Source organism: Caloenas nicobarica, chromosome 1 (genome assembly GCF_036013445.1).
Source record: "Caloenas nicobarica isolate bCalNic1 chromosome 1, bCalNic1.hap1, whole genome shotgun sequence".
In the NCBI taxonomy this organism is placed as follows: Eukaryota; Metazoa; Chordata; class Aves; order Columbiformes; family Columbidae; genus Caloenas; species Caloenas nicobarica.
In genome coordinates, this window is record NC_088245.1 from 96255053 (window position 1) to 96280458 (window position 25406).

At 37.2% G+C, this 25406-nt stretch overlaps 1 protein-coding gene across 2 annotated transcripts in view; it reads left to right on the forward strand.

The window, feature by feature from the left end:
- GABRG3 (gamma-aminobutyric acid type A receptor subunit gamma3) overlaps positions 1 to 25406 on the forward strand; it is a 337652-nt gene that overhangs the window by 792 nt on the left and 311454 nt on the right. For both annotated transcript variants that reach the window (XM_065646287.1, XM_065646279.1), the window contains exons 2-3: positions 2757 to 2905; positions 17708 to 17775. In XM_065646287.1, coding sequence (XP_065502359.1) covers positions 2757 to 2905; positions 17708 to 17775 — 217 coding nt within the window. The remainder of the gene's footprint in view (positions 1 to 2756; positions 2906 to 17707; positions 17776 to 25406) is intronic.

A 25406-nucleotide genomic window follows, 5' to 3' on the forward strand; every position in this document is an offset into this window, starting at 1 on the left:
GTCTTCCCGGCGGGGCTCCGGTAACGGCGGGCGATGAGAAGCCAGAGGGGGACAGCCGGCAGGTGCAGCCGTGACCTTCTGGACCAGGCTCGCCTTCGGTCCCGGTGGTTGTCCAGGGTACCAGGAAGGGCCCCGTCGCATAACCCAGGCTAAGGGGTCACCTCAGCGCTCCCGCGCAGGCAGCAGCCCTTCCCTTCCCTTCCCTTCCCTTCCCTTCCCTTCCCTTCCCTTCCCTTCCCTTCCCTTCCCTTCCCTTCCCTTCCCTTCCCGTTTATCGACCATGTTCTCCTCAGCAGCGGCCTGCCCCACACCCGAGTGGCTCCTCTCTGCCAGATTTCTACAGGAACGAAAGGCTGCTTCATGTCAACCCCCAGAGCAGGTCTTGGACACACGTGTTGCGGGAAATAAACCCTTTCCCCACAACCTGTCAGTGTTTTCTAGCCTTCCTCCGGTGCAGTTTATGCACTGCCTCCTCTCTGTCTTCTCACAGGATCAAAATTAGCAGCTCCTGAGGAGTTTGGGGAAGGTGTGCAGCCCTTCTGCCTCCCCAGTTTGAGAATGGCTTGCCATCTTCCCATACTTGTTTCTATGGATAGCAGGAATATGCTGAGAATTTCAGAGTCACCAGTAAGGCTACAGGTGAAAATACAACCTTAAGTGCCTTCAAGGAGCCTAATTGAGTAGAGGCAAGCAAGCGAAGTGAAATAACTAACTCCCGAGAAAACCAAAACGTCTTAAAAATATGTATCTAGTGTATTAGTCTGATTCACTGTGAAACTCCTCACACCCCCAGTCTTAATCTAGAAGGTAGCTAGGAATTTACATCATCTGGAAGTACTTTCTAGGAAACAAGCTGCTAGAGGGAGAGGATTTAAAACGTCTGTCAATACTTAGAATGTTACTAGTGACTGGTTTTAAAGAAGCAGCTCCCTGAAATTGAAATCCTGACCCTACCTGAACTCAGTTCTCATTTCCATATGCAGTCCGAATGCCTCCAGCAAAGTTGTGGTGGGTGCAACTGAAAAAGATCTATGATTTGTGCTCCCTTCCTATTGGCAATCCATCACCACTGCAGGGTTTCAGCTCCAAAATATCAACCATGCATGTTTGGAGATGGTGCCTTCTTTGAGAACAGTTCTGTAACTGCAGTATTAAGACATAGGGCTTGTCATGAATCTGAGGGAGAAAAAAACCCACCAAAATTCCTCCCAGGGTGCTTTAATGCTCATTGGATGAATTACACACAAAAAAGTCCAAGTTTAAAAAAAATGTAGCTCACTAAAAGAGAAGGAATATTCATCTATTCCAAATTTTCCCTAAGTTTTCTCTACTTTTGCAACTTGGTTATATGAGCTCTCTCTGTAGAAAATCCTCAGGGGCTAGGTTTCAAAATCATTTTTATACAGAAATTGTTCCTAGAGCACTCACAATTTGTGAGGTCATGTTTAGTGATTCATGGCTAATCCTTAGGGTTGTATTGGCTGTAGAGCAGTTTCAATTAAAAGTTTCATTAAATGCTCAAATGGTGCTCTACAAGCAAAGTTGAAGGTTGATGATGCTCTGTGATTAAATTTTTATGATTGTATTAATTTTTTTCTGTTACTATAAAGTGTCTGTTAGGTCTTCTGAACATGTGAGATATTTTAAAAGACACTAGGAGGGGGAGAGAGAGAAAGGAGGTTGCACATCCCATGAATAAGCAAGGCTGGTGCCTTTGATTCTCCATTGCTTTGCACTGTGCATAATTATTGACACTTGTGTAAAAAGGCTGCAAAATGATATTGTATCACCAGGGCAACTGCACATCAAAGCAACACAGAGGTTCCACCACTAAGGTTATCTTTTCTTCTGGTAACTTCATTTTAGTTTAACTGTCACAGATTTTCTCCAGCAAGAGACATGAAACAGATTTGGTTTCTAAGATACCGAAAGATGCATCTTTAAATCAACATTTTACTGTTTGTGCACAAAAAACCACACAAATGAAATTAGTCTTCTGTGAAAATAGATCTAGCTGTCTTTGCTGGGCAAACTGAAGTTTCACCACGTTTGTATTAGCATGCTCTTAAATAAAAATAATCCACCTATGAAGGAAAGAAGTGGCAACTTTTGGAGTAGTACTTTTTTTTTTTTTTTTTTTTAGTGCTGTTAGAACTGCAGAGGAATTCAGAATAATTTATGTAATGTATTTGTATGCTTGTGATAATCTGTCATAAATTCAAGGAGCAAGCTCTTAATTCTAAGTCTTGTAATACATTAAAATCTGAAATTCAGGCACTGAGAATATAATAATTTATTAATAGGATCAAATGATCAGGAAGTATTAAAAGATCTGAATATTTAATACTCTTATTAGCCTTTGTGCAAGAGATGAATCAGTTGTCCTGATGTATTAAAATAATACTGCAGATGTTCTCTCTTTTAACAGTATATTGTAAACGAACTAGTTGGGATAGGTTGGTTAAAATACAGGATATAAAATACTACTCTGATAGCTGTATTAACTCCCAGAGTATAATTTTTTGGAAGACTGGCAGAAGACGATTTCTAAATAATTCTCAATGATGACCCATCCACAGATACTCAACAACTGTTAATGGCAACATCTTGTTGCAAATACAGCCTAAGGCTGGGTAGATGCAAAACTAAAGGAGATATCTAAAAGTTCTTCAGATGAGTGTGGAGATTTACTCAGAATGTAAATTCAGATTTTAGTTATGTAAAATAACATCTATTTGTTTGATTTGTTATTGCAGTTCTAGAAAGGTTGAAGACGATGAATACGAAGATGGAACAACTAACCAAAAATGGGTTTTAGCTCCAAAAACACAAGACACAGATGTGACTCTCATACTAAACAAGCTGTTGAGAGAGTATGACAAAAAGCTACGGCCAGACATTGGAAGTAAGTACTCCTTTCTGCACAAGTGAGGAAGAACCTCTATGGGTGCAGAAAAGATGTTATATTTTGGTTAGTGTGCACAAATGGCTGGGAAAGTGGATATTAAGTTTTTTTAGCTGAAGTTCATTTCCAAGTCAATATTTAAAAAATGCTAATTCTCGTGGGAAGATGTGGTGGTAACTTAGGGTGCTAAATGCTGGTTTGCTTGTGCAGAGTTGAAGTAGAGATATGGAAAAGCTAGCTTTAAGGGATTCAACAGGTCTTTGACAGAGTTAGGAACATACTTATCTCTTTTGTCATCCAGTCCATGCATATGAAAAACTCATGCTCTGAGGAGCGATCAAAAAGTTGGCATATTAAAAACAAAGAGTAGGACACAACAAGAGAAGAATGTGCATCTACTCCCTTCCAAATGTGACCACAAAAGTTATGCACCTTCATGCTGAGAAGGCAGCACTAGGATTTGCCTGTGTATAGTGCAAAACTAGAGATTTTCTTCCCCAAACCAGAAGACATCTCCAAAAGAAATCTAATAGAATGGAAGTGTCTTGTGGGTAGTACTAGTACATATAGGTATAAAATTTAGATAAGAGCCAGTAGATACCTGCATATAACCATTTTGAGCTTTTTTTTTTTTCTTAATTTATATGAGGTTGTGTGTTTCAAATCAGTATTTTTTTACCTTTTGTGGTTATGCTCTGTTTGCCTTGTTTGCATCCTTAGATCAGAAAGGCTATAGCACAACTGCTGTTCAGTTTGTTCACAGCAGGCTTGTATGACAGAAATCAGAGACAATTTATCATTTACGGTTATGCACCTTGCATATACTTCAGAATGAACTGGGAATGGGGAAAGCTCAGAACAATCACCTAACATAATTTGCTTTTCCTAAATTTTTGAAGAGGTTAGAGGGAGAATTCCTACCACTGATTTTAAGTGAAACTACCATTTCCTGATGACACATGCATTGATATACTTTCTAGGTGATCCCTTTGGGTGAGTTTAGAGGAAATTAAAACCCATCTGTATGCATTCACCATTACAACTATTAGTGCCTCATAGCTACACTTTAATACAACAGTTCCAGGAAAAATAAACAAACAAACAAACTATGCTGTGGTATGAAACTGATTTTTTTTTATAGCTATTACTTTGATTTTCTGTAGTACTTACAAAGATCATATTTGATAGATGTGTCTGTTTTTAACACTGAGTGACATTTATCTCTCTCTACTTAGTTTGTCATACTGGATTTAGCTGATCTTTAATATCTGATGGAGAAGTGCTTTAATGCAGTTCCCCACCCATATCAACATCTGGAAGACATTCTCAGACAATTTTTTAATTTTACCTTGTACACTGTATCCTCAGATCGCTGACTTCAGGCAGAGTAAATTATGTTATGCCTATGTGGGGCAAAGTAATCATTCAAAGTCCCCATGTCAGCTGTCATAAAATCTGTCAAGGATAGACATATCTTACAGCACTGGAAAATTGTTGTTACCAAAATAATTCCTTTTGTCTCTCCACAAAGTTTCATAAGTCCAGTTTTAGAGAAAGGGTTTGAATTACACAGCTCCTCCTATATCGTACCAAACTGAGATTTTACAGTTCTCAACTACATTTACCAGTTTCTATCAAGCATTTCAGTCCTACACCATTTTTCTCTTTGATAGGAATCTGGCTATTTCAGAACTTGAGCAGTTTTTCAGATGCTAGAGAGAGAAGTTAGTTCACCTCTGCTGCTTTCCCTGCTGTCCCTTCTCTCCTACTTTTGATGCAGACAAATAACGTTGCCCTTTTGAAGCTGAGGAGCTACTGTGTTTGTCAAGGAGAACATGAGGGGGATGCTAGAGAATCAGACATTATATGTAACTTCCCTGAATTCCTGTCTGGTTCCTCACACACAAGCACATTTTCCTTTCCATCTTGGAGAAGGTTATCCTTCAAACTAGGTAGTTGACTTGTCCTGGCAACTGAACTGTGTTCCTGTCCCAAGGGTCCCAGTATTAATATAATACAAATCAGTTAAAGCATAATACATTTCAGTTAAAGCACTAAGGGAAAAAGTAGTGGAGCAGGTAACATAGTGCATACAATAAGACAACTCACCTTTTGAAATTTATAGAAAGCAGGGAGCAAACCATGGAGGAACAGAAAAGTAACTCTCAGAATCAAGTAGAAGTGCAGCTATTAAAAGCTGTTGAGGGTTAAATCCAGGGCTAACATGCAGTCAGCTACTTATTAGGGCCTTTACTTGTGTGCTGCCTGTAGGCAAATCAGCTGTCCCACAGGACAGGACACACACAGCTTTTCATGTCACACCACTCTTCACTCAGTTTTCCAATCCTTTTTTTGCAAAGCCACTATTTCTAACAGTGGATAACTTTAGCAATGCTCCTGAAGAAACGATTTTCTCTCTGAATACAGTCAGAAAAGCCTAGGAAAATACTGGCTTGTTTGCACTTTCAAAGGTTGGGATTGCAATTCTTAGATCACTTGGGAACATGGTTTTTCAAGCCAAAGGCCATGAGGAGAGAAGGCTGTGGCAAATAGAAGGTATTGAAGAGCATGCTGGCCTAGACAGTCACTTTTCTGTGGCCTTTCATCCTTCCCAGGGCCGCTGATGTTTTGGCTAGCTCAGGTATGCCCAGGTGCTACCTGGCACTGTAGAGACATATTCTGAGTGCCCATTGCCACACTATGGGCACAGAGTACTTCAGTAACCATGTCATCTCCAGGTCAGGAGCATATTCATCAGTAAATGAGCTCCTGCGAACAGACACTCAGCCACCTTCCTTCCTCCTCCTCCACCCAGCCCATCTAAACCACTGAAAGAACATGTAGGTCAATGCTAAAGATGCAAGGCCAGGACTTGTTCTTTCTTTTTTTTCTTATGCTGGCCTACCCTTGGCCTAGACTTTCATGTAAATGGCTGCCTGTCAGATAACGTGTTCAATCTGTGCTCAGCAGTACAGGTATCACCTGCAAGGTTGTAAGCCAGGATTTTGAAAGATTGGATTGAACAACCTACATATCAGGAAAAACAGTTACCCTGTGAAGGCTATCAGCAACCTGACAGCCTAAAAGGGCCTGTCTAGCTAAAATAAGCCTTTGGTCTTTGGAAATAAAGAAGTGTTCTACCAGCATAGGAATGTCTGACTACATCCTCTGTGGCCACACACTTGGCAGAGTTCTTGTCTCCATAAATATCACAGCTTGTGAGGGTTTTCATTTTACTGGTGGCATCTGGCAGTTTTCCATTGTACTGCAGAGCATACACACCTTTTGGATTTGGAAAAAAAAAAAAGGCAAGCAACTCACACTGAACAGCTTGTACTGGTGTAATGATTAGATCAAAATGAAAGGTGTTTTATGGACACAAAGCATCTTTTCCACTCACTTTTTACCAGCTGAAATTATAGGGCTGAGAATCATGAGTCTGTTGTATGGTATAAAAGACATCAGTCCCAGATAACATGTAAACTCCTTCTGAACTATGAAGGTTTTAAAATCTCTTTCATACACAGGTACTCTGGAGTTTGTTTCAAAGTCCTTTGAAGTGAGAACCCAGTCAATGGATCACAGAATCACAGAATCACAGAATGTTGGGGATTAGAAGGGACCTCAAAAGACCATCTAGTCCAATCCCCCTGCCAGAGCAGGAACACCTAGATGAGGTTACACAGGAAGGCGTCCAGGCGGGTTTTGAATGTCTCCAGAGAAGGAGACTCCACAACCTCCCTGGGCAGCCTGTTCCAGTGTTCCGTCACCCTCACCGTGAAGAAGTTTCTTCTCAAATTTAAATGAAACCTCCTGTGTTCCAGTTTATACCCATACGCAACATTTTCTAAGTGCAGTAAGGCTTACTATCCTGCAAGAGTGATTTTTTTTTCCTTCATGTCACACGGGTTTAAGTCCTGACATTCAGTAGGACTGAATTCTGGCCCTGAAATTTTACTTCCCCTTTATTAATAAAATAAGAACAGAAATAATAGAGAAACCAACAGGCCAACGAGTAGAATGAAAATAATTGCAGCTAGAAAAATCTCAGTTTTACTTAAGTTTTTTCAATAAACCAGGTTTTTACCATTGCTCTATTTTTGATTAACTGATTTAAAATTTGTTACATTTTTAAAAAGTGATGCAAACCACAGGTAAATTAAATAGCACATGACAAAACATATTTCCTTCAAAGTTAGTTTACTTTAGTGAAACCTTCCCCCTTACCTTCCTTGATAAATAGCTTAGTCCACAATGGAGTCCTGGAAAATAAGTTACCTTCGTTACTCTACATTGTTTCGTGGTTATTTTCATATGGAATGGAGGTTGCCTTAAACAGACAGAAAGTTTGTAATGGTGTGTTCTTCCAAAGCGAAAGTTTTGCCAATCATATTCCCTGAATGTGGAAAATAATATGCTATGTTTTATTTCGTTGTGAAAGTCACCTTACCCATCAATGAAGTTAGTATGCGAGAGGTTTCTGAAATGTGGCGTTAGTAGTGGGAGGAAAAAAATCTCATGCTAGACCAGGCTCAGAGCTGCAGTACTCATCTGGAGCATGAAGGCCATTAAGTCTTAAGAGTTGGCTTTCAGTAGCTGGTTTGCTTACCTCAAAGAAAAGATCTTTTTGTCTCTTGTTCATTAAGAAGCAATAACTAATGTGGGCCAACATTTCAGCGATGACAAGGCAATAGTAATGTTAAGATTAGTGCATAAGCTGAGCTAAACTCCGGGCTTCCCTCTGTATCTCAACCTGCTAATGTGAAAGAATACATTTTCTTTCACCAGTAATTTTTAGAGAACAAAACTGTTCCCTGAGCATCTCTAACAAGCAGTCAGTTACCTCAGCACTCTAATATAAGTGCAAAGGACATTCTAAAACATACATCCTGCAATGTGACCAGGTGCTCTCCAGCCTTTCTGTGATTACCTACCCTTTTCCCCAGCTCCTGAAATACCTTCCCCAGAACAAAACAGGACTAGAATAAGGAATTATGCACACTTGTTAGGTACAAACAGACAGAACTACTGTCCACTACCTTTCCCCATGTTGTTCCTAATGTGAGCAAGTGGTGTTAGGAAAGTGATAAATTTCTGTTTTAGCATTTTTAAAAAATGCCTAAAGATAATTGGAAAAAACCCAACCACAATAGAAATGGTTTCCCCTGGATTTCAGGCTGTACCAATGATCTCTGCAGTTATTTATACTCTGCCAGGGAAAGCTTAATACTTCCAGTTAATTTCTATTTCAGAAGCTGGAGCAAAATAATGCTTGTAAGAGAAAAGCCAACTAGAAGGGACTACACTCTAATGTACTCAAACTGTCCAGGGAAACTGAAAGTAGAATGTGATCATAAGTATTAGAAAATAAGTCAAAATAAGATAAAAAAACACCCCCAACAAATAAAGGAATAGAAAGTTGCAAGACAGAACCTCCTGTGCCTCAGAGTTACGTAGCTGAGAGCAAGTTTTTCAACTGATATTTCTTATAATGGTCAGCCAGAACTGAAAAGACTGAATTCCATTTTTAATGCAATATAAGTCGTATATAAATGTGGTAGTTTATTGTATTCATTTATTTTTCCTATATGTTCTAGCACTTCATTTCTAAGCTGCCTGCCTTCTTACTTTCTAAAAAAAAAAAAGTCATCTAGCTGACATCAAATCAGACTTGAGGCAAGAGCATTATGGGAGAGACAGAACAAGCATGAATAATACTGATTTTAATTACATTTTTCAATGAAACAGTAGAAAAAAGTAGTAGGATAATTTGTATTGTATGTTTGCATTCTCTGTTTCTCAAATGTATCACTATACTAGGAAAGGCTATGAATTGCACACATTGAAGAAAGCTTCATCAGCTTGTGTTCTGAGATGCTTTTGCCACTAATGCCTGCTTTTCCCTCCTTTTTGATTGCACTGCAGTACCAAGGTTCCTCTTGGATCCCCTAGATATTTGTACAGCCTCTAGTGGTCCCCTGTATTTATTGTGTATTTATAAGCCCAAATAAGTCCACTTTGAAGTATGAAAGTGTGTATGCATGTAGCTGTATATGTGTATATATATCTATACGCACATGTACATACACCCCCTAATTTAATGTCTATATACCTTCTGATGCTGACAGTTCTAGCTGCCTTAAGAGTCCAGCTGTTTTTCTTTGCTCCTCAGGTGTCCTTATAACCGTACAGGCAAACTTCTGAAGACAAGAGCAGTCTCACAAACAGCTGTGCAGTTCTCAGTACCTTGAGTAGGTTCGAACAAGAGTAGCTGTTAGAAATAGGTGGGCTCATTTCTGTTGGCAAACATGGAAGAGTAAGTTATGTCTGACATGCTTTACTGTACCAGCTTGGCGGGGTTTAACAGCAGTTCTCTCTTTAAGCAGTTCAAAGTTCTCTCTGTAACTAATTTAAGCAGTTTTTCAGCGTATGCAAGGAGCAGATGTGTTAGGTGAGTGGGCACAACTTTTCTTCTTTTGCTTTTTAAAGGAGATTTGCATTTTCAAGCACAACCCTAATGAAAACCTTGCGTTCTCAAGCTGTATCACAACCTTTCTTCTGTCTGAGCTGCCTTCCTAGCAGGCCACACAGAAACAAACCCTGAAGTGCACCACAGGCTATTACCACTGTGGCTGTCAAGTTATTGTTGCTACCTGCTGCTTGCCACACCTGATACTCTTTAAATTAGCTTCAGCAAGGTTTCCCCATATGTGGTGACAGAGGGTTGCTTATTGCCTCACAGATCAAAATATTTTCCAGATAACAGTGCAGAGAAAGCTGTCAACTGTAATGCAAGGCCAAATTACTACTTTCTTCTGTAGGTCTTTTTCCATGCTAGCCTATGGGAGACAATGTTGGACATCTTATAACAGGAAATAGTGAGACAGTTGTCACTTAGGGATTGATTATAGACAGTCGTACCTGGAGTGCTAACGAGTGTGTAAAGGTACTACACAATGGGAAGGAGAGAGGGAGTAACCTCTGTTTGTATTATGGCACCAATCAGGAGGGGAAAGCCATAGTCCTGGATCCAACTTCTGCAGTATTGGGCACTAGAGAAGATTTTGGAGGTTATTTTAATTTGGGTTTTTATGGAAGGAGAAACTTGAATAACCCATTGGTGAGGATGGGGACTACTGCGGCTAAGACTCAGCTACAAAACAGGGCTGAATATAATGAGAGCTCAGGAGCTGAAACCAATCATAAGAAATAAACAGAAGTGTTTTAATTTTCTCATTGACACTTCCCTTTCTCTCTCTCTTTTTTTTTTTTTTTTTTTTTTCCGGAAAGTGGATTGTCTTTATTTGAGAAAACTTTTGTTCTGATTCAGTCACCAAAACGGAAAACCATTGTGTCCATTTCCATGAGTGAGACAGTAAATATGAAGATCATTTTAGGGCCAGTCATCTTCTATGCATTATGTATAAGCACATCTATGCAAGGAGAGGAATATTCCTGAGGAAAGGGTTGCTATTCAATGCAAATGAAAACAACCTCTGTTCTAGGTGGGAGGATAGAAGGGATTTCTCAACTGTTTGCAGGAGTTCTAATTCTCTAGCATTTTCGCTTATAGATGCTCTCTTCTACAGACTTTGCAATGAACATTTCTAGAATATTAATAATAATAATTGGGGAGTAAACTACTCTTTGGCCACTCCCAAGTCTCAGTTTGACATTTTGAATACTGTGATCCATGTTTGAGTTCTAAAACATGACATATACTGCTTGGTTGCACCTGGTGCCAGTATAGTGCATCAAAGATAGACTCTTTCAAAATATAGCATGGGAACATTTCTGATTAAGATAGGCTGTTGACAGTAGAGATACTTCATGCCTACATTCTGCTTTTCTAAGCACTTAACCATGGAGCTGAGTAAAGAGGAATTTCTGACTTTGTTTTCTGACCTGGTTTGGTTTGCATCTTCTCAACTGTCAGGGGAAACACCCTACTTTTTACTCATCTTTCTCTCAGGTAAAACTCTTAATGTATCATACTGAAAGAATATGTAGAGAAATTTTTTTCCAGTGGAGTGACCCTGAAGCCCTCCAATTTAATGTTTCTGCTTAAAAAAAGTGAACATGATTTTACTTTTTTGGTTATTTAACAGGTCTGATTTTTTTTTTTTTGTTTGTTTCTTTTTTTTTTTTTTTTGAACACCTAGTTTAAAACAAATGCTGGAAAACAACACTTTAATTTGAAGTTTACAGTACTTCAATATATAGAAATATTTCTGTATTCAAACAATTTGTTTTTCTGAAACTACTCTCATAATTTAACCCAAGCAATACAGTTCTTTGCAGATAAAACTTCTCTTTTGTCTTATTTCTGATGAGCCACTTGTATCTTTGAAATATTTACGTCTTACATGTAGTTTTATGCTGGAGAGGCCTTTTACCCAAGTACTTCACAGCAAGGTCCCTTACAAGACAACCTTTGTGAATATAAATAATGCATTTACACAGATAAATCTTATTTAGAGTTTTATTTCCGGACAGTGATTACTTGCTGAAATGGCTTGATGCAAACTCAGAGTGAAAATTTTTCTTCAATGGCATTGTAGGTAGGAAAGTTTGGTTGACAGTTAATATTTGCTAAACTGTCATCTAAGCTGTCAGACCCAAAACAATATGTAGCAGCTGCTAGTTCTTATTTTATCTTCTTTTCCATAACATCACCTAAGAAATCTGAGAGGAGATTGGGAATATAGCGTACAGACTTTTGGGACACCACAGACTGAAAGTTAGTTATGAGTCAGGAAAAGTTTGAGATATCAATTATATAAGAAAAATCTCTTTATTCTGCCTCCTTCCTTCTGTGATTACCTAGACTATGCTGGCTCTTCCAAGTATAGAAGTGTATTTAGAAGTCTGTTGTGTGTATTTTGTTTGTTTTTTTTTTTTTTTAATGGTTAAAGAGGGTTCCGAGTAAGTATCTGTAAATTGGGCAATTGTACAACACTACAGTTGCCATTTTGAGGTTCTGGCACAAACTAATAAATTATTGTGCTACCTTCAAACAATGAAAACTTTCTGCACACATTTTAAAACATTGTTGCTCTTTTTTGCGATTGTATGTTTTTCTTATGACTGCTATTGTTCATCCAGACCTCAGTTGGTAGCTTGTTAGACTTTGCAGGAACAAATTCTATCATTGTTCAGTCTTATGATATCACATAGGAACTCTTCCCGCCCATGAATATAAGTAAAACAAAAATGGAAACTTTAGGGATTGGTTGTAAAACCAGCCTAACCATTGAGACCTACAGTTTTCATTCCCAAACAACATAACACTAGAAAACTTACAGATTGTGCATTAGGGAAAGGTAAATGAAAGATAAAACTGTTAAAGGCTGATTGATGGTGGTGGTCGGATATGAAGAATAAAAGTGATTTATAGTTAATTGAAGCAGTTTGTTTATATGCATGCTGTCATTCACACTCCTAGACAGAATGGCGAAAAAACATAGCATGTGAATAAAATACCCTGTTCAGTAATCTGTGTTCTCATCCTAGTATTGCTGTCATATAGACTTTCTTCAAAGTCTGCATCCAATTTTTGATTATTCTTTTGGTTCTCATTTTCAGTCCAGTTTTGGTAGTTTGGTCCTAAAACATAGGGATGACAGTTATGTCAGAGCTTCTCTGGCTATAGCAAGTGGAGGGCTTTGACCTCTATCTGTTGTTCAAGCCCACCTCTTCTATGCAGGAAAGATGAGTCTTTTTGATTTTCCTCATACCCTCATAGAATCATAGAATAGAATCATAGAATCATTTAGGTTGGAAAAGACCTTTAAAATCGAGTTCAACTGTAAACCTGACACGGCCAAGTCAACCACTAAACCATGTCACTTAATGCCACATCTACATGTCCTTTAAATACCTTCAGGGGTGGTGACTCAGCCACTTCTTGTTACTATGTCTTTCTTCAAATGTGGTAATTTGTCCTAAAATATCAAAGTTTTAGCTGACAACTGTCATGCCTGAGATATGACTTATTAGCATAGCAGTTTGTTTTACAGGACCAAGCAGGTAATTAGATGTTGCCAATAAGGTCATGTAGGAAAATATTAATAGTCATTGCTAACCCAAAGTAAACATTAACACTATAATCACTACTACTACAGTTACCAATAACTGTGTAATGATTTATTACAGCTTTATCCCAATTTAAAAATAGCCATTTATGTGCTAATGAGATAATGTAAAATATCATTATAGACTAATTTCAAAAAATACCTCATTACTGTAGAGCCAATCTTTTGCATTCAGAAGTCTTGAGGAACTTAGGCAGAGTTTAAGTGGCTATGTATTTCTGGAACAGAGCTCATATTATATTTGTTATGTGGTTTCGTGCCTTCTAAAAATCTAGTGCTAATTGCTTTGCTTCTATAAATATGTTTGTATTGATCTGTAACACTTTTATCGCTTCTGGTTTGGGTAAAACCAGAGTAATTTAGGCCTGGGAGTTTCTTGAACAATGTAAGAAAGGTTAACACTCAACAAAAATGAATTTAAATTTTATTTTAAAGTTCATGAGAGCTCAGCTAGTTCTACTCACATTTAGATGAGTTTCCAATAAAAATATTTCTAAAGGCTAAACTTTAAAAAATAATTCTAAATATTTATGATTTGTGCAGGAACATAAATGCTATTTGGGCAGGCTTCAAATGTGGAGGGAGCTTTCTGTAGGAAGCAAACAAAGCAGTTTCATTCATGAGCTAAGCATCAATTCTGAACAGCAGAGGTCTATCAAAAATTAAGAGATATTTTAAAAGGACAGGATAATATAAAGTACTAAATAAGCACAATAAAATGTCAGGAACTTATTGCAGATATTTTCCCTACGTGACTTGTGAAATTGTATAACAATCCCTTTGCTAATTTCATCAGAAGTCTTTTAAAATTCTCCTGATATATCTGTTGAGTTTCTTGCACACATGATCAGCTTGCACATGTCCAAGAGTAAGATCTTCACAGATTTTAATGGGATTCAAGCTCAGGTACTGTTTATTTCACCAGTATAAATCTATAAAGTGGGACTACGCAAATCCTATAGTTGGCCTGCATAGGTATTTGTGATCAGGGCATTATTCTAGCTGTTTCCATGTTTTGTTGTTGCCCAGACATATCTGACCTGGCTTTACAATAACTCTCGAAGTGTTCACTTGGCTTCTTAAGTGAGCTTTGCAGGCATCACCTTAGTTTTTTCTGCAGACATTTTGATTGGCTTGATAAATCCTTTCCTCAATTAAAACTAACATGTTTGCAGATGAAATGATTGCAATAAGCAGTTAGCTAACCTTAGATAGCACTGTGTAGCAGCATAATGCTGCAGTTACTTGGATGTAATTACATTCTCTTTTAGGGAAAGTTAACTACCATATATTTAAGAATATTTCAAAGAACTTTGAGAAGGTAAGTTTATTGACAACCTTTAGTTGCTCTCCTGCATGTGATATCACATATGGTTCTGCAAGTTCTAAGTTTCTGACAGCTCTTTAGAACTATTTCGGGCTGATTCTAGTATCAAAACATTACTGGAGCTGAATATCCATTTGTAATCTTATTGCCAACTTTTAGTGAGGTATTAACACTTCTGTTGTTCAGTGAACAAGACTGTGAGGACTTCCTTAGCGCAAGAAAAAAGGCTCCATCTGCAGTGCAGCAACTTCATACTTTACTTAAATTAGTCCATGAACTGAGTGTTCACAAATGCATGTAGTTTACAGGAAAACTGAGCAGGCCTTGAAATAACTGGTAAAGTAACTATTTATGTCTTTCCATGAAACTCAGATTATTTTGAAGACTGGTAAAGGGTGAGTTCTTTCTAATTTGACATTATAACTTTAAGACTCAGTTATTTTCTTTTTCTTAATGCATTTTGGATGAAGTAATCTTATTTTTTTTGCCTCAAAATGCTTGGTATTTTAAATTAAAATCCTATGATAACAAATCTAAAATGTATGCTTGATGGTTCTCCCAGTTTATGTTTGTTTATATCCATAAGAGACCACTGCAAAAAGAACTGTAGTCTTCCGTCTTTTCTTTCAAAACCTGAACACATATTTGCCATACAATCATATTACAATGGTATTTTCTGCCCCTGCCTAGGAAAACAAAATATCATTCAAAGGAACTTTCAGTGATTTTTGTTGTTGTAGTGATATAATAGCTTACCTGTATTTTTTTTTAATTTTAAATTCAAATTTCACGAGGAGTGTCTGAAGCTAAGTGCTGATTTAATTTGACATAAGAAGTGGCTGCTGCTTAGTTTGCCTCTGTTTCAAGATTAGACCTTTACTGTGACTAAGACCAAATTTTCTTTAGCATTAACAAGCAGTGCTTCTTTTTTTTGCACCAGAAGAGAATTTGGCCCAGCACATTCAGGAGGAATTATCATCTCATAATCTATTTGTATACTTAACTGCAATGATTAAACAAAAATGCATTCCAATCACTGTGTTCTCGTTCTGAACTTTGTCCATGATCCTGCCAAGATTCAACAGCATGCCAACTTGCACCACTAAGTCTAGTCCCATTAATGTTCACCAGAACTCCTTAGTGTCGAACTTCCAACTAGATATGTGCATAAGCCTTAAAAAGATCAGAGCCCTTTGTTCCATTTATGCTATCTTGGTAAAAGAGCTAGCTGTAGTACCTCGCTATTACCAATTCCTATGTAATGACATTTATTACTGCATTTTGAGGCAAGTCTCATTACCAGAAGCTGCTAGACTCCTATTTAGTTATTAGCTGGGTACAATTACAGTTGCATTAATCAGTTGTGCTTGTTCAGCTGAGTTCAGATTTTCTTTTGCTGAAGGGAAGGTAAGAGTTTATAAGCCAGTCCTTGAGACAATTTGAAACCATAACCTTAAATAATCCTGGATGTTCTGACCATATACAGTCAAAGAAGTGTGTGGTACTTAATGAATTAGAGAGAATGGTTATCATCTTTAACCACTATTTGTACTCACTTTAATGTCTGGTTTTGCAACATTAGATGTGGTCTTCCTAAGGATATGTACATACCAAAGTCTTACATGACAAGCCAACCTGCCTATTTTTTCAGAACAATCTAACTTTCCAGGTACTTTAAAACTCCTTGGCATCCTATTGTTAGTCTGAAATTTGGGGGATGCAGGCAAAAAATATTCATCTTTACATGTGAAGATTCCTGTCCATCCTCAGCTTTGTGCTGGATGACTTCTTAAGCTTTAGACAAATTAACTGATATCCACCTGAGATAAGTTTTCCACGGAACCGTAGTATTTAACTGCTCCTCACTTGTCTGCTCAGTAGCTTGCCCAAGGAAAGCTCCCTGGGTTTTGAGGTGCTGATTTACCTGCTTTTCCTCATTCTAGGGGGCTTGGGGATTGGTGAAAAAAACTCCTGAGTTCAGCATAGTTCCAAAACTTCAGTGTTTTGAATTTCTACTTCAAGATTTTTGAAGACCATAGGAAGGGGAAGGTACCTCACTGGGAAAATGAGATGTCTAACAGAAGCTGTTGGCCTACTAGGGCCAGATTTGCATCAGTTCTGACTATGCAGATTAGAACAGGATTTGTACTTGTAGTTTTGTGTCAGCTGACCCTGGAGAAAGTAAAACACCAATTAAGATCTCAATTTAGAGGTTAATGTATACCCTGTGGGGTTGGAAGGAAGGCAGTATAAGTAAAAAAACCCAAACGATGTGCCTTTTAGTGTAAGAGTGGCATTATTAGAGAGTTGGGCTACATCACTAGTAAGAGCTATCTGAATAATATTCAGCAGGTACGCTGACACCAAAGATGCTAAAAGGAAGACAAATCCTAATGGCCTCAGCTAAAGAAAGAAGTCTAGAACTTGTCCTTGCCTATTGCCGCAGTTGAGACAAACAAATGACATAGACCAAGTTCTTAAGTACAAACAGCAGTCTCCATTTATTGCCATGAACGCCTTTTTATATAGTCTTTACCAGCTCAAGTGTCTTTTTGCTATGGGTTACAAGTTGCAGTAGTAACATCTCATTGGCTAATTTTGGTATCATCAGTGTTAATCTTCTTCTCCCTTCTCTCTCACGGGTACACCTTAATATCTCCAGATACTCCTTTACTCCCATCTTTCTCATGGGTAGGCCTTAATATCTTCAAGGCTAATTTCTGTTCCCATGCCCTCCATCTGGGAATCCACAGACCCACCGTAGTCCCCCACAGCCTATTCAAACCTGGAAGTCTGAAAACATAGAAGATCTTGTGAGAAACTTTAATTGACTAAACCGAATCAGATTGAAAAACCTCTGGATGAATGAGTGCAAAGGCAACGTGGGCTGAAGGGAATGAGTCTAAACTGAAAGGAGTTGCTCAGGTTTAGCTGGATGGATTTCATAGTGATTTTACTCCAAGTTAGGAGGATTTCAGGGCTGATGAGATGGAAAAATCTGGACGGATTTTTTGGTGTGGAACAAATGTGGTAAAGCACCTCCTTGTTGAGGCAGTGGGAAAAAGTGATATGCTGCATTATTTCTAGTTTCATGTCAATCACTTAGGTTTTGACTTTGAGCACTGAAAGTTTCCTTAACAAATTGCTGCTGAGATGAATGGGGATCACAATGATAAAGTGCTACAGGCTTTAACTTACAGTAATATTGGTTGGGTATGAGGAAAATAACCTTTTCTTCCTGAAAAATACATAATCCATATTTCTTAGTGGTTCTACTTGTAGAATGGACCCTACAGCTATTGGGGAAGAAAATATTTAAAGTGATTACTTATGTTTTCTGCAAAATAATACTAAGTTTTTTTTTTTTCTTTCTCTCCACAGTAAAACCAACAGTTATTGATGTTGACATTTATGTCAACAGCATTGGACCAGTATCATCAATAAATATGGTAAGTGACTTGCTAAGAAAGATTTTTGTCTGGACTGCTGGTCTTGGCATCAGTACTAGCTTTTGAAAAACACAATAAATACCATTAGGATAAGTTGTTTTGCTGATTTGGTTCTGTTTTCAGCTATAGCTCTGTTTTTCAGATGACTGTTTTGTGTGTCTTCAAGAGAAGAATAAACCTACAAGCAATATTATGCTCTGTGTTGTCTACCACAGAATACTGGTAGATCTTGAATGGTGAAAAAGCCATCACTAGGGAAAAAAAAGTATGAAGCAAAGTTATTGTCAAGAAAATTATTGAATTAATGTTTCAAGAGTCAATCGAATATACAGAGCTTCATAATGTGGAGTTAATGACAGTCATCACATACTATCAGTGTATTTATTTGAAATTCAGCATCACTTCAGTGGTTACTTTTCTTTGCCTGAGTTATCAACAGTCTTAACCTTAAAGTATAATATTGAAGAAGTTAGATATAGCTGTACTGCATGTATAAAAGCAGTAGAAACTGAAAGAGTCTGTGTGATAGTGTGACAATAGTGAACCTAGCAAAACGTAACAGTTGATCAGTTGCTGTGGTCTTCTTAACTCCAGGAAATTCCTCAGTTCTGCAGCAACATGTTCAGATTTAGAAAGCAGGTTGGATGTTTATGTAGCTGTGGCTGTTTGTGCAACTTCAAGTTTGAATTTAGCATAGTATTCCTCTTTGTAAACAAGAATGAATTTTTCCTTAATACAACTTGGAAATGGAGGACCTGTTAATATCTTAATTTACTTAAAGCTCTTATACTAACCTCTTCAAAGCAATGATGTTCTCTTATTCACATTCAAAGGTGGCTGTGTACAATAGTCGTACAAGAATCTAATAAGTGCACTGCATGTATGTTTTGCATTTTTGGAACAAAAGCTCCTGAATTTGAACGATGGTCATTCAGCCTGGTTATATGGTTTTGCCTGTGTGTATGGGAGAATGTAAAATACTGCAGGGTGTCAAATACTGGGTGGTCAGAGACTCCTGTGCCCCCTGGGAATGGAAATCTGGCAAGTAAAGACAGAACAAATTACGTGCTGGGAACAAACTTGCCACATATTCAAAGAGTATGAAGTGTATTGGTCATATTTCACGTGAAGTACTGAATGTCAAACAACGGGAGTACCTGCTACGTTCTTGAACTAATAAATAGCTAATTATCTTGCCCTTCACTGACTCTACCAAAATGACTTGTCCAGGGAATGATTTATTGGAAGATCTATTCTGCTTTGATCCTCTGACTTGTATTTACGTATACTCTAGGAATGCGTACTCTGTTCAAAAGCAATGGGGACAATGGTGAGGATGCTTACTTTTCAAAGTCTTTTTGCTCTTTGCCTCTCTGAATTAGCCTGTAAGTAGTATTTTGGGGTGCTGGAAATGGATATGGAATAGTAATTAAGAAAGCATTTGATAAGAACTGCTTCAGGTAGGAAGAAGGAAAAAATCATAATAGAAAGAACCAGTAGTTCTTGGAAGATTATTATGGCCCAGTCAAAACATGACTAGTTTACTTATTCCTTGACTTTGAGTTCAAGCACCAAGACGGAAAGACACACCAAGATGTCAATTTTAAAAAATGCACACAGTATCTTTTTGATAGTAGGTGGTCATATTAGGATAGTTAATGAGAGTATGGCATAGAGATATTTTTTGGTTACAGCTGAAAAAGAACTACATATGATCTGTAAAGGCAGAATGAGAAATAAAAAAAAAGATGAAATGTAAAATGCAGGTACCTGAAGCTGTAGGGACTCAAGTCTGCTTAAAGCTGTATTTAAACTTCTGACAAGAAATTGAGCTTATTTCAGATATGCTTGTGGACAGTATATCCCACTGCAACTGAATCTGAAGTAGCTAAACACTTTCGAGTTTCAATTCTGTTCTCAAACCTAATTATTAATATAGGAGATTAGGCACTCAAATGTAGAAAACTTTTGTCCAAATGCTTGATTTCTGCTCTATTACTTTTGAGTTTATCCAAACATTCATGAGAGAGCAGAAATGAGCTTGCAGTCTGAAATTTAGAATGAAGATGGGAAGTCCTCCTTACAAACCTACCAGCTATGGTGCTGTATGATATCTTATCTCTCCAGTGGCAGAACCAATTAAGGAGCTGCTTTTCTACCATTTGTGTTATTTCAGCTGTTTGGTGACAGTATGCAATAGCTCTGTGATGCTCTACCGGAAAAAACATTAAACACTTTTTGGAATTAAAAATAATAATTAAAAAAATTATTTATTTTTAAGTAAGCAGTTTTTCATGTAGCCTGTGAACTGCTGGACCATGGGTACACAAACAGCTGAATAGAAACAGTAGCTGGAAATTATCTGTGACAGAGGAAGAGGAAGGAAGGGACCAGCTTCAGTCTGATTCCTGTCATAAAATTGAACTCTCAAAGGGAGAGGAATGTGTGTGAAAATGATGTACAGAATTTAAAATAGTATTCTGGGAGAAAGAAAAGGGTATTCTTGTGAGAATCTACATATGCCATATTTCTCATCAGGACAGGAACATTTTCTCCCCTAAATTATTATTAAAAAGTTGAGTTATTCTATCAAGGCAACTCAGCAAGATGGTAGTTGATTGGGCAAAAAGAAAGATGATTACATTGATTTCCATCTCTCTTATTTCAAGAGTGAGATCATCAAGATGTACAAGGAGGATTTTCCTGCTGTGTACTTCCAAACCTAACCCTTAGCTGTATCACTTTTTTCTTAATCTGCAGCACTTTTGTGGGAACATCATGTGGAGCTTCTCTAGAGATCAAACTAGGCAAGTGTATTTTCTTATCAGTTTTCACCAGCTCTTTTCATCCTGTAGGTAAAAGCCAGGAAGTAAAATAATTTTCTTTAAGTTATCTATTCAATGGGTGTTCAGTTGAATGTTCAAGCCAGTTTTGTAGGGCAAAGCTTTTCAGATGTCAATAACTTTGTTGTAATTAGGATTAGACTTGAATATGAATATTAATATCTCACTGTTTCTTTAACTGTCAGGAAAAAGACAGTTGCTACTAGACACCTACCTACAGCAAAGATAACCTCAGATTAATTATGTGTGAGTACTTGTGGCCCTGAGGAAACAGAAATCCTCTTAGACTGAGGCTGGAAGTGCCACAAGAAGAACTGTTAGGGAACCCTTTAAAAAGGCTTGCAGTCAAGGGAAAGGTAATGTTCTCCTAGGCAAAGATGGCGCAATCCACAGGAATACATGGCTGACCTTGCATTCCAGACTGCTTGCTGAGGGTTTATGACACTTTATGCCCCTAAAGGCCTTACCAGTGATTCATTTCCAAGTTGCTTTCAAAGATATCTGTTTGGAACCTCAAGATTTCCATAAGAAATAGGAATGATTGTAAGAAAGCAATGTAGATGCTCTTCTATTAGAGGCTCATCATTAGAACATCTTTATGATGACAATAGAAACTTGTTTTCTGGATAGGCAGTGGTGAATTTTCCTTTCTCTGTGACATGGAAGATTTCTTTGAGGCACAGTCTAAAAAAGCTAATATTAAGTAGCAAGAAATAGGAATTGTGTAAGAATAAAGAAGTAAAAGCAGGCTGAATAATGAGTGATACGAGGAGGTAGTCTCAAGTGGTAGTGGCTTTGAAAAAGAAGTAATTTAAGCATTTTGAGCTATGGCATGATGTTATGAAATGACAGAAGTGATTGATACTAGACAAGAGTATTTTGAAATTTAAAAATCTCAGATGTTTGAATGCCCATTCAAAAATTTTAGGGTGGCTTTTTAACAGATAAAAGCCATCTATTGCATAAATATCTTGATATTTTTCCTATATCTAAAACATAATAGAATGTGAGCTTGGACTGATTTAAATGAAACACAAACTGGTTGATTACTAAGTAACGACACATGGACATTATGAGCCAAATTAAATCTTCTCGTGTGCATATTATACCCTTTTGTCTTGGTTTTCATCTCTTTATAAAGTAAGTTACAGAAATCTGCAACTGGACATTTCATGTTACAATGTCATTAGAGACCCTGACTTGTAGGATGCAATATTCCTATCTATCGCAAGATTTCAACCTTTTCTGCATTTAAAAAACATTGTTGTATCTGTAATCATAATGAACATTGGTGTTAGATATATTCTAAGTGAGTTTTTTGAATTTTAAAATTAATCTACAATAGTTTTTAATTTTTTTTCTCACAGTTTATATTTTAAAACAGGTGTATGAATTCCAGATGATTCTGTTTTCTTATCTCAGTGTCTGTTTTATTAACACTTCTCATTCAAAATTGTGTCCTGGAAGCATATGCTTTTGCATTAAAGTCCATGCTCCAATTTTTGTCAACAACCCAGTTCTTCTCAACAACAGCTAAAGTTTATGAGTTGCTTTATAAAACTCCAGATCTTAATGTGGCTTACTGTAGCCTGGTTGTCTACAGGTAAGCAGTACTGGCTTGTGTATAAAAGAACAGAAAAAGGAGAGAGACCGTGTCGATATGCAAAGTGGGAATCAGAGGTAACTGATAGGAAAAAAAATCCTGTAGAAATAGTTTTGTGAGATAGAAATATAAACACAGTGAGATTACATAGACTATTCAATCTTAATAGCATCAAATCCTGTGTGTTTGTGTGTACACATACAGTCTTAACTGTGTAGCTACAGGAATCTGAGGCTGCAGCAAAGTTTCCAGTGAAGGAAGAATTTGACACATATGGCTTTAGCAACTGGAATCTCATTTTAAACACAGCTGTACATAAAGTGTTTTGAAGAGGCAGTGTGAGAAATGAGATTATCAACTGTACTTACCTTTTCATACAACTTTTAATTGGTTACTTGCTGGATATATGCTTATCTTTTTATTCTCAGGTAATCTGAAAAGGTAATTCAAAGAGTGTTTCTTTTGTGTGTTTCATCACTTCATTCATTCATGTGCATCTTCTAGGCTCTCATATATCTTTATGAATGCTGTATTTCCCTTTTGTTCAGTTAAATATTGTAGAATAAAAGCAATCGGTACTGTTTTTTGTCCCTTAATGTATTGATAGACTTTTTTGAACTTCTGTTTCAAAGTTCCCGCATGCTCATTTTTCTTCTCCACTAGATGTGATAGATGTTTAAAAGACTAGTCTCAATATGGAGACTTGTCTAAAATAGTGTTCAGAACTTATAATTAAGTCTGAATTTCTCACATATTTTTAGTCTTTATGTCTATTTACTTGATAGTTGAAACTATTATTGGAGCATCTGCAATTATATAAACATAACCTGGTGAATCTTTCCATAATAAATCAAAGCTAATTTAAATCCAGATTCAATCTGTTTTTCACCCCATTATGTAGCCCCAAATATTTTGTTTACAGGCTTCTTCTCAAAGATAATGCAAGACACTATTTGAGCACAAGCCTGATATCTTGTTGTTCATTGTTAACTTGGAGTGTTTTTTTCCAACTCTATCTCACTGTTTTACCTGATCTATTTGTAAAGCAATTGTGTAGGCAGGTGGTTTCGCTTGTTTTTGAGGGGTTAGTTTTCCAGTTGGTGAGTTCAGATCATCTCTAAAATAATGGAATGCCTCAGGATGTTTGTATTTCTCCCTGCAAATTTTACAAGCTTCTTTTTTCCTTTGTGACCTAAGAGAACACTGAAGTCCTGGATTAAATTTTAGTTTGAGTGGGTCTGTTAATTTACGAGGACTAAGATACTAATCATACACTTACACATTTTGCTAGATTATGATCAAGTTAGTGTTTTTGTTTCTAAAGCATATTTATATACTGTCATTAAGTTTGGATCACTCATGAACAAAAAGTTATGAATTATAGACAACTTCTAAGCTGCATGGATTTTTGCTGATAAATCAAAATCACCTCACGTAAAGACTCATTCTTGTTGCTTCAAGCTCTGGCAGTCAATGCCTTGCTATGGAAGTGTTTCTGGGAGGTAGTCATAACAAGCTGAAACTTGAGTCTATTTACAATTTCTGTTCCACCATTGAGCTTGTGAGAGGCTAATATAATCTCAAAAGTGAAACTTAGAATAGAAAGGAGGAAGCTGGAGGCAGAAAAATGAGCATGGATTGATTTTTTCACATATCACCTTAGCAGCTTCTACTTCTGGTCTCCTCTAGAGCCTCGTTTTGTGTAACTAAAATATGACCTAGCTGATAGACACTTGGATAAAAGCCTTAGGCTGCACTTGTTTGAGGTACTAGCATAATGTTCATTTTTCTGTAATGAAGCTTGTGTGCTGTGATGTGTAGCAGTAAAATATTTATTGCTATAATTTACTATTACATTGGCAGGAAACACAGTTTGCTGCATGGATGAATGATAGTTTCTGTTGCAAGTCTTTGATAATGGACTGATTTTCTGTCTGCTCACCTGTCTTATCAGAGTTCAAGCAGATTGTCAAATATGGATGACTTAGCCTTAGTATTGTCTCAAAAGGTGGATAACAAATGAGCAATTTACTTTTAGTAATATAGGAGAATGAAATGTCTCATCTTCTCAGTAACAGGCATTGAAAGAAGATCTGAAGAACAGCTGGACTGAATGTTTTTTCCATAGCTGAACTACAGTATCTAACAGATACCTCATCACTGAGCAAATCAATTGGTGTTGGTACAAAGTATAGAGAGAAACTACTTTCCAGCCTGATGCCGGTTCTTATGCTTGATTTCTCCCACTCCCATACCCTGTTTCTTGAGCCTATAGGTCCCAGGCTTTAGAGTAAGCATATGCACTGTGACAGTTCCTTTAGAAGGTACTGGTTGCCTTCCTTGTCTATACCATGCTACATAGCTTCCCTTTCTCTACTGCCAACATTTGGGAAATGGTTAATTTTAAAAAGTTATGGCTAAATTGCTGCAAAGGCTATTGAATTACTTTGGGGTAAATTGACAGTCTCTTTGCCTAAATCAGTTTAGGTTTTGGGTGGTAAAGCATTTATCAACTTTATTTTAGAGCTTGAGCTTTCTGTGATTACTCCATGAAAGAATAATTACTTTTCTTTTGACCTGTTTATCAGATTCCTGCATGATATTGACATAATTTACACCATGTTTTTGGGAGTTTGGTCTTAGTTCTTTCCATGATGGATCTACCCAAGAAACAAGTGAATATTAGTGATTGGATCCATAAATAATAGAGCAGGCCTAATGACAATGTTTTTGAAAAATTTAATGGTATAAAGTTTTGAGAATGCAGATCCAGACATCACAGTATCCATAGAGTGATTCCAGTGGGATTATAAATATCCTTGTAGTTAGGAAGGAACATCTGAATACAATGTGACCCTGTATAATCTCTAATTGGGTCACAGAAGAGTCTTCATCTTTCTGTCAGTTTTTTTGGTTGGTAAAGATTCATCAGTGTCATTTAAATATCAGAACAATACCCTTCATTTTCCATACTATTCTTGCAATTAATAAAACCCAGAAGAACACACATACCCTTTATTTTTTTCCACATGAGGACTTGTCATCAGTCTAATTGGACATAATTTCCTTTATTGTCTCATTGCTGAGAAATAAAGTTTAGAGAATTATATTTCATTTCCCTTCAAGATTTTTTTTTTAATGAACATGGTGTCCCTTGACTCCTAAGTACTCTCAGATATAATTTT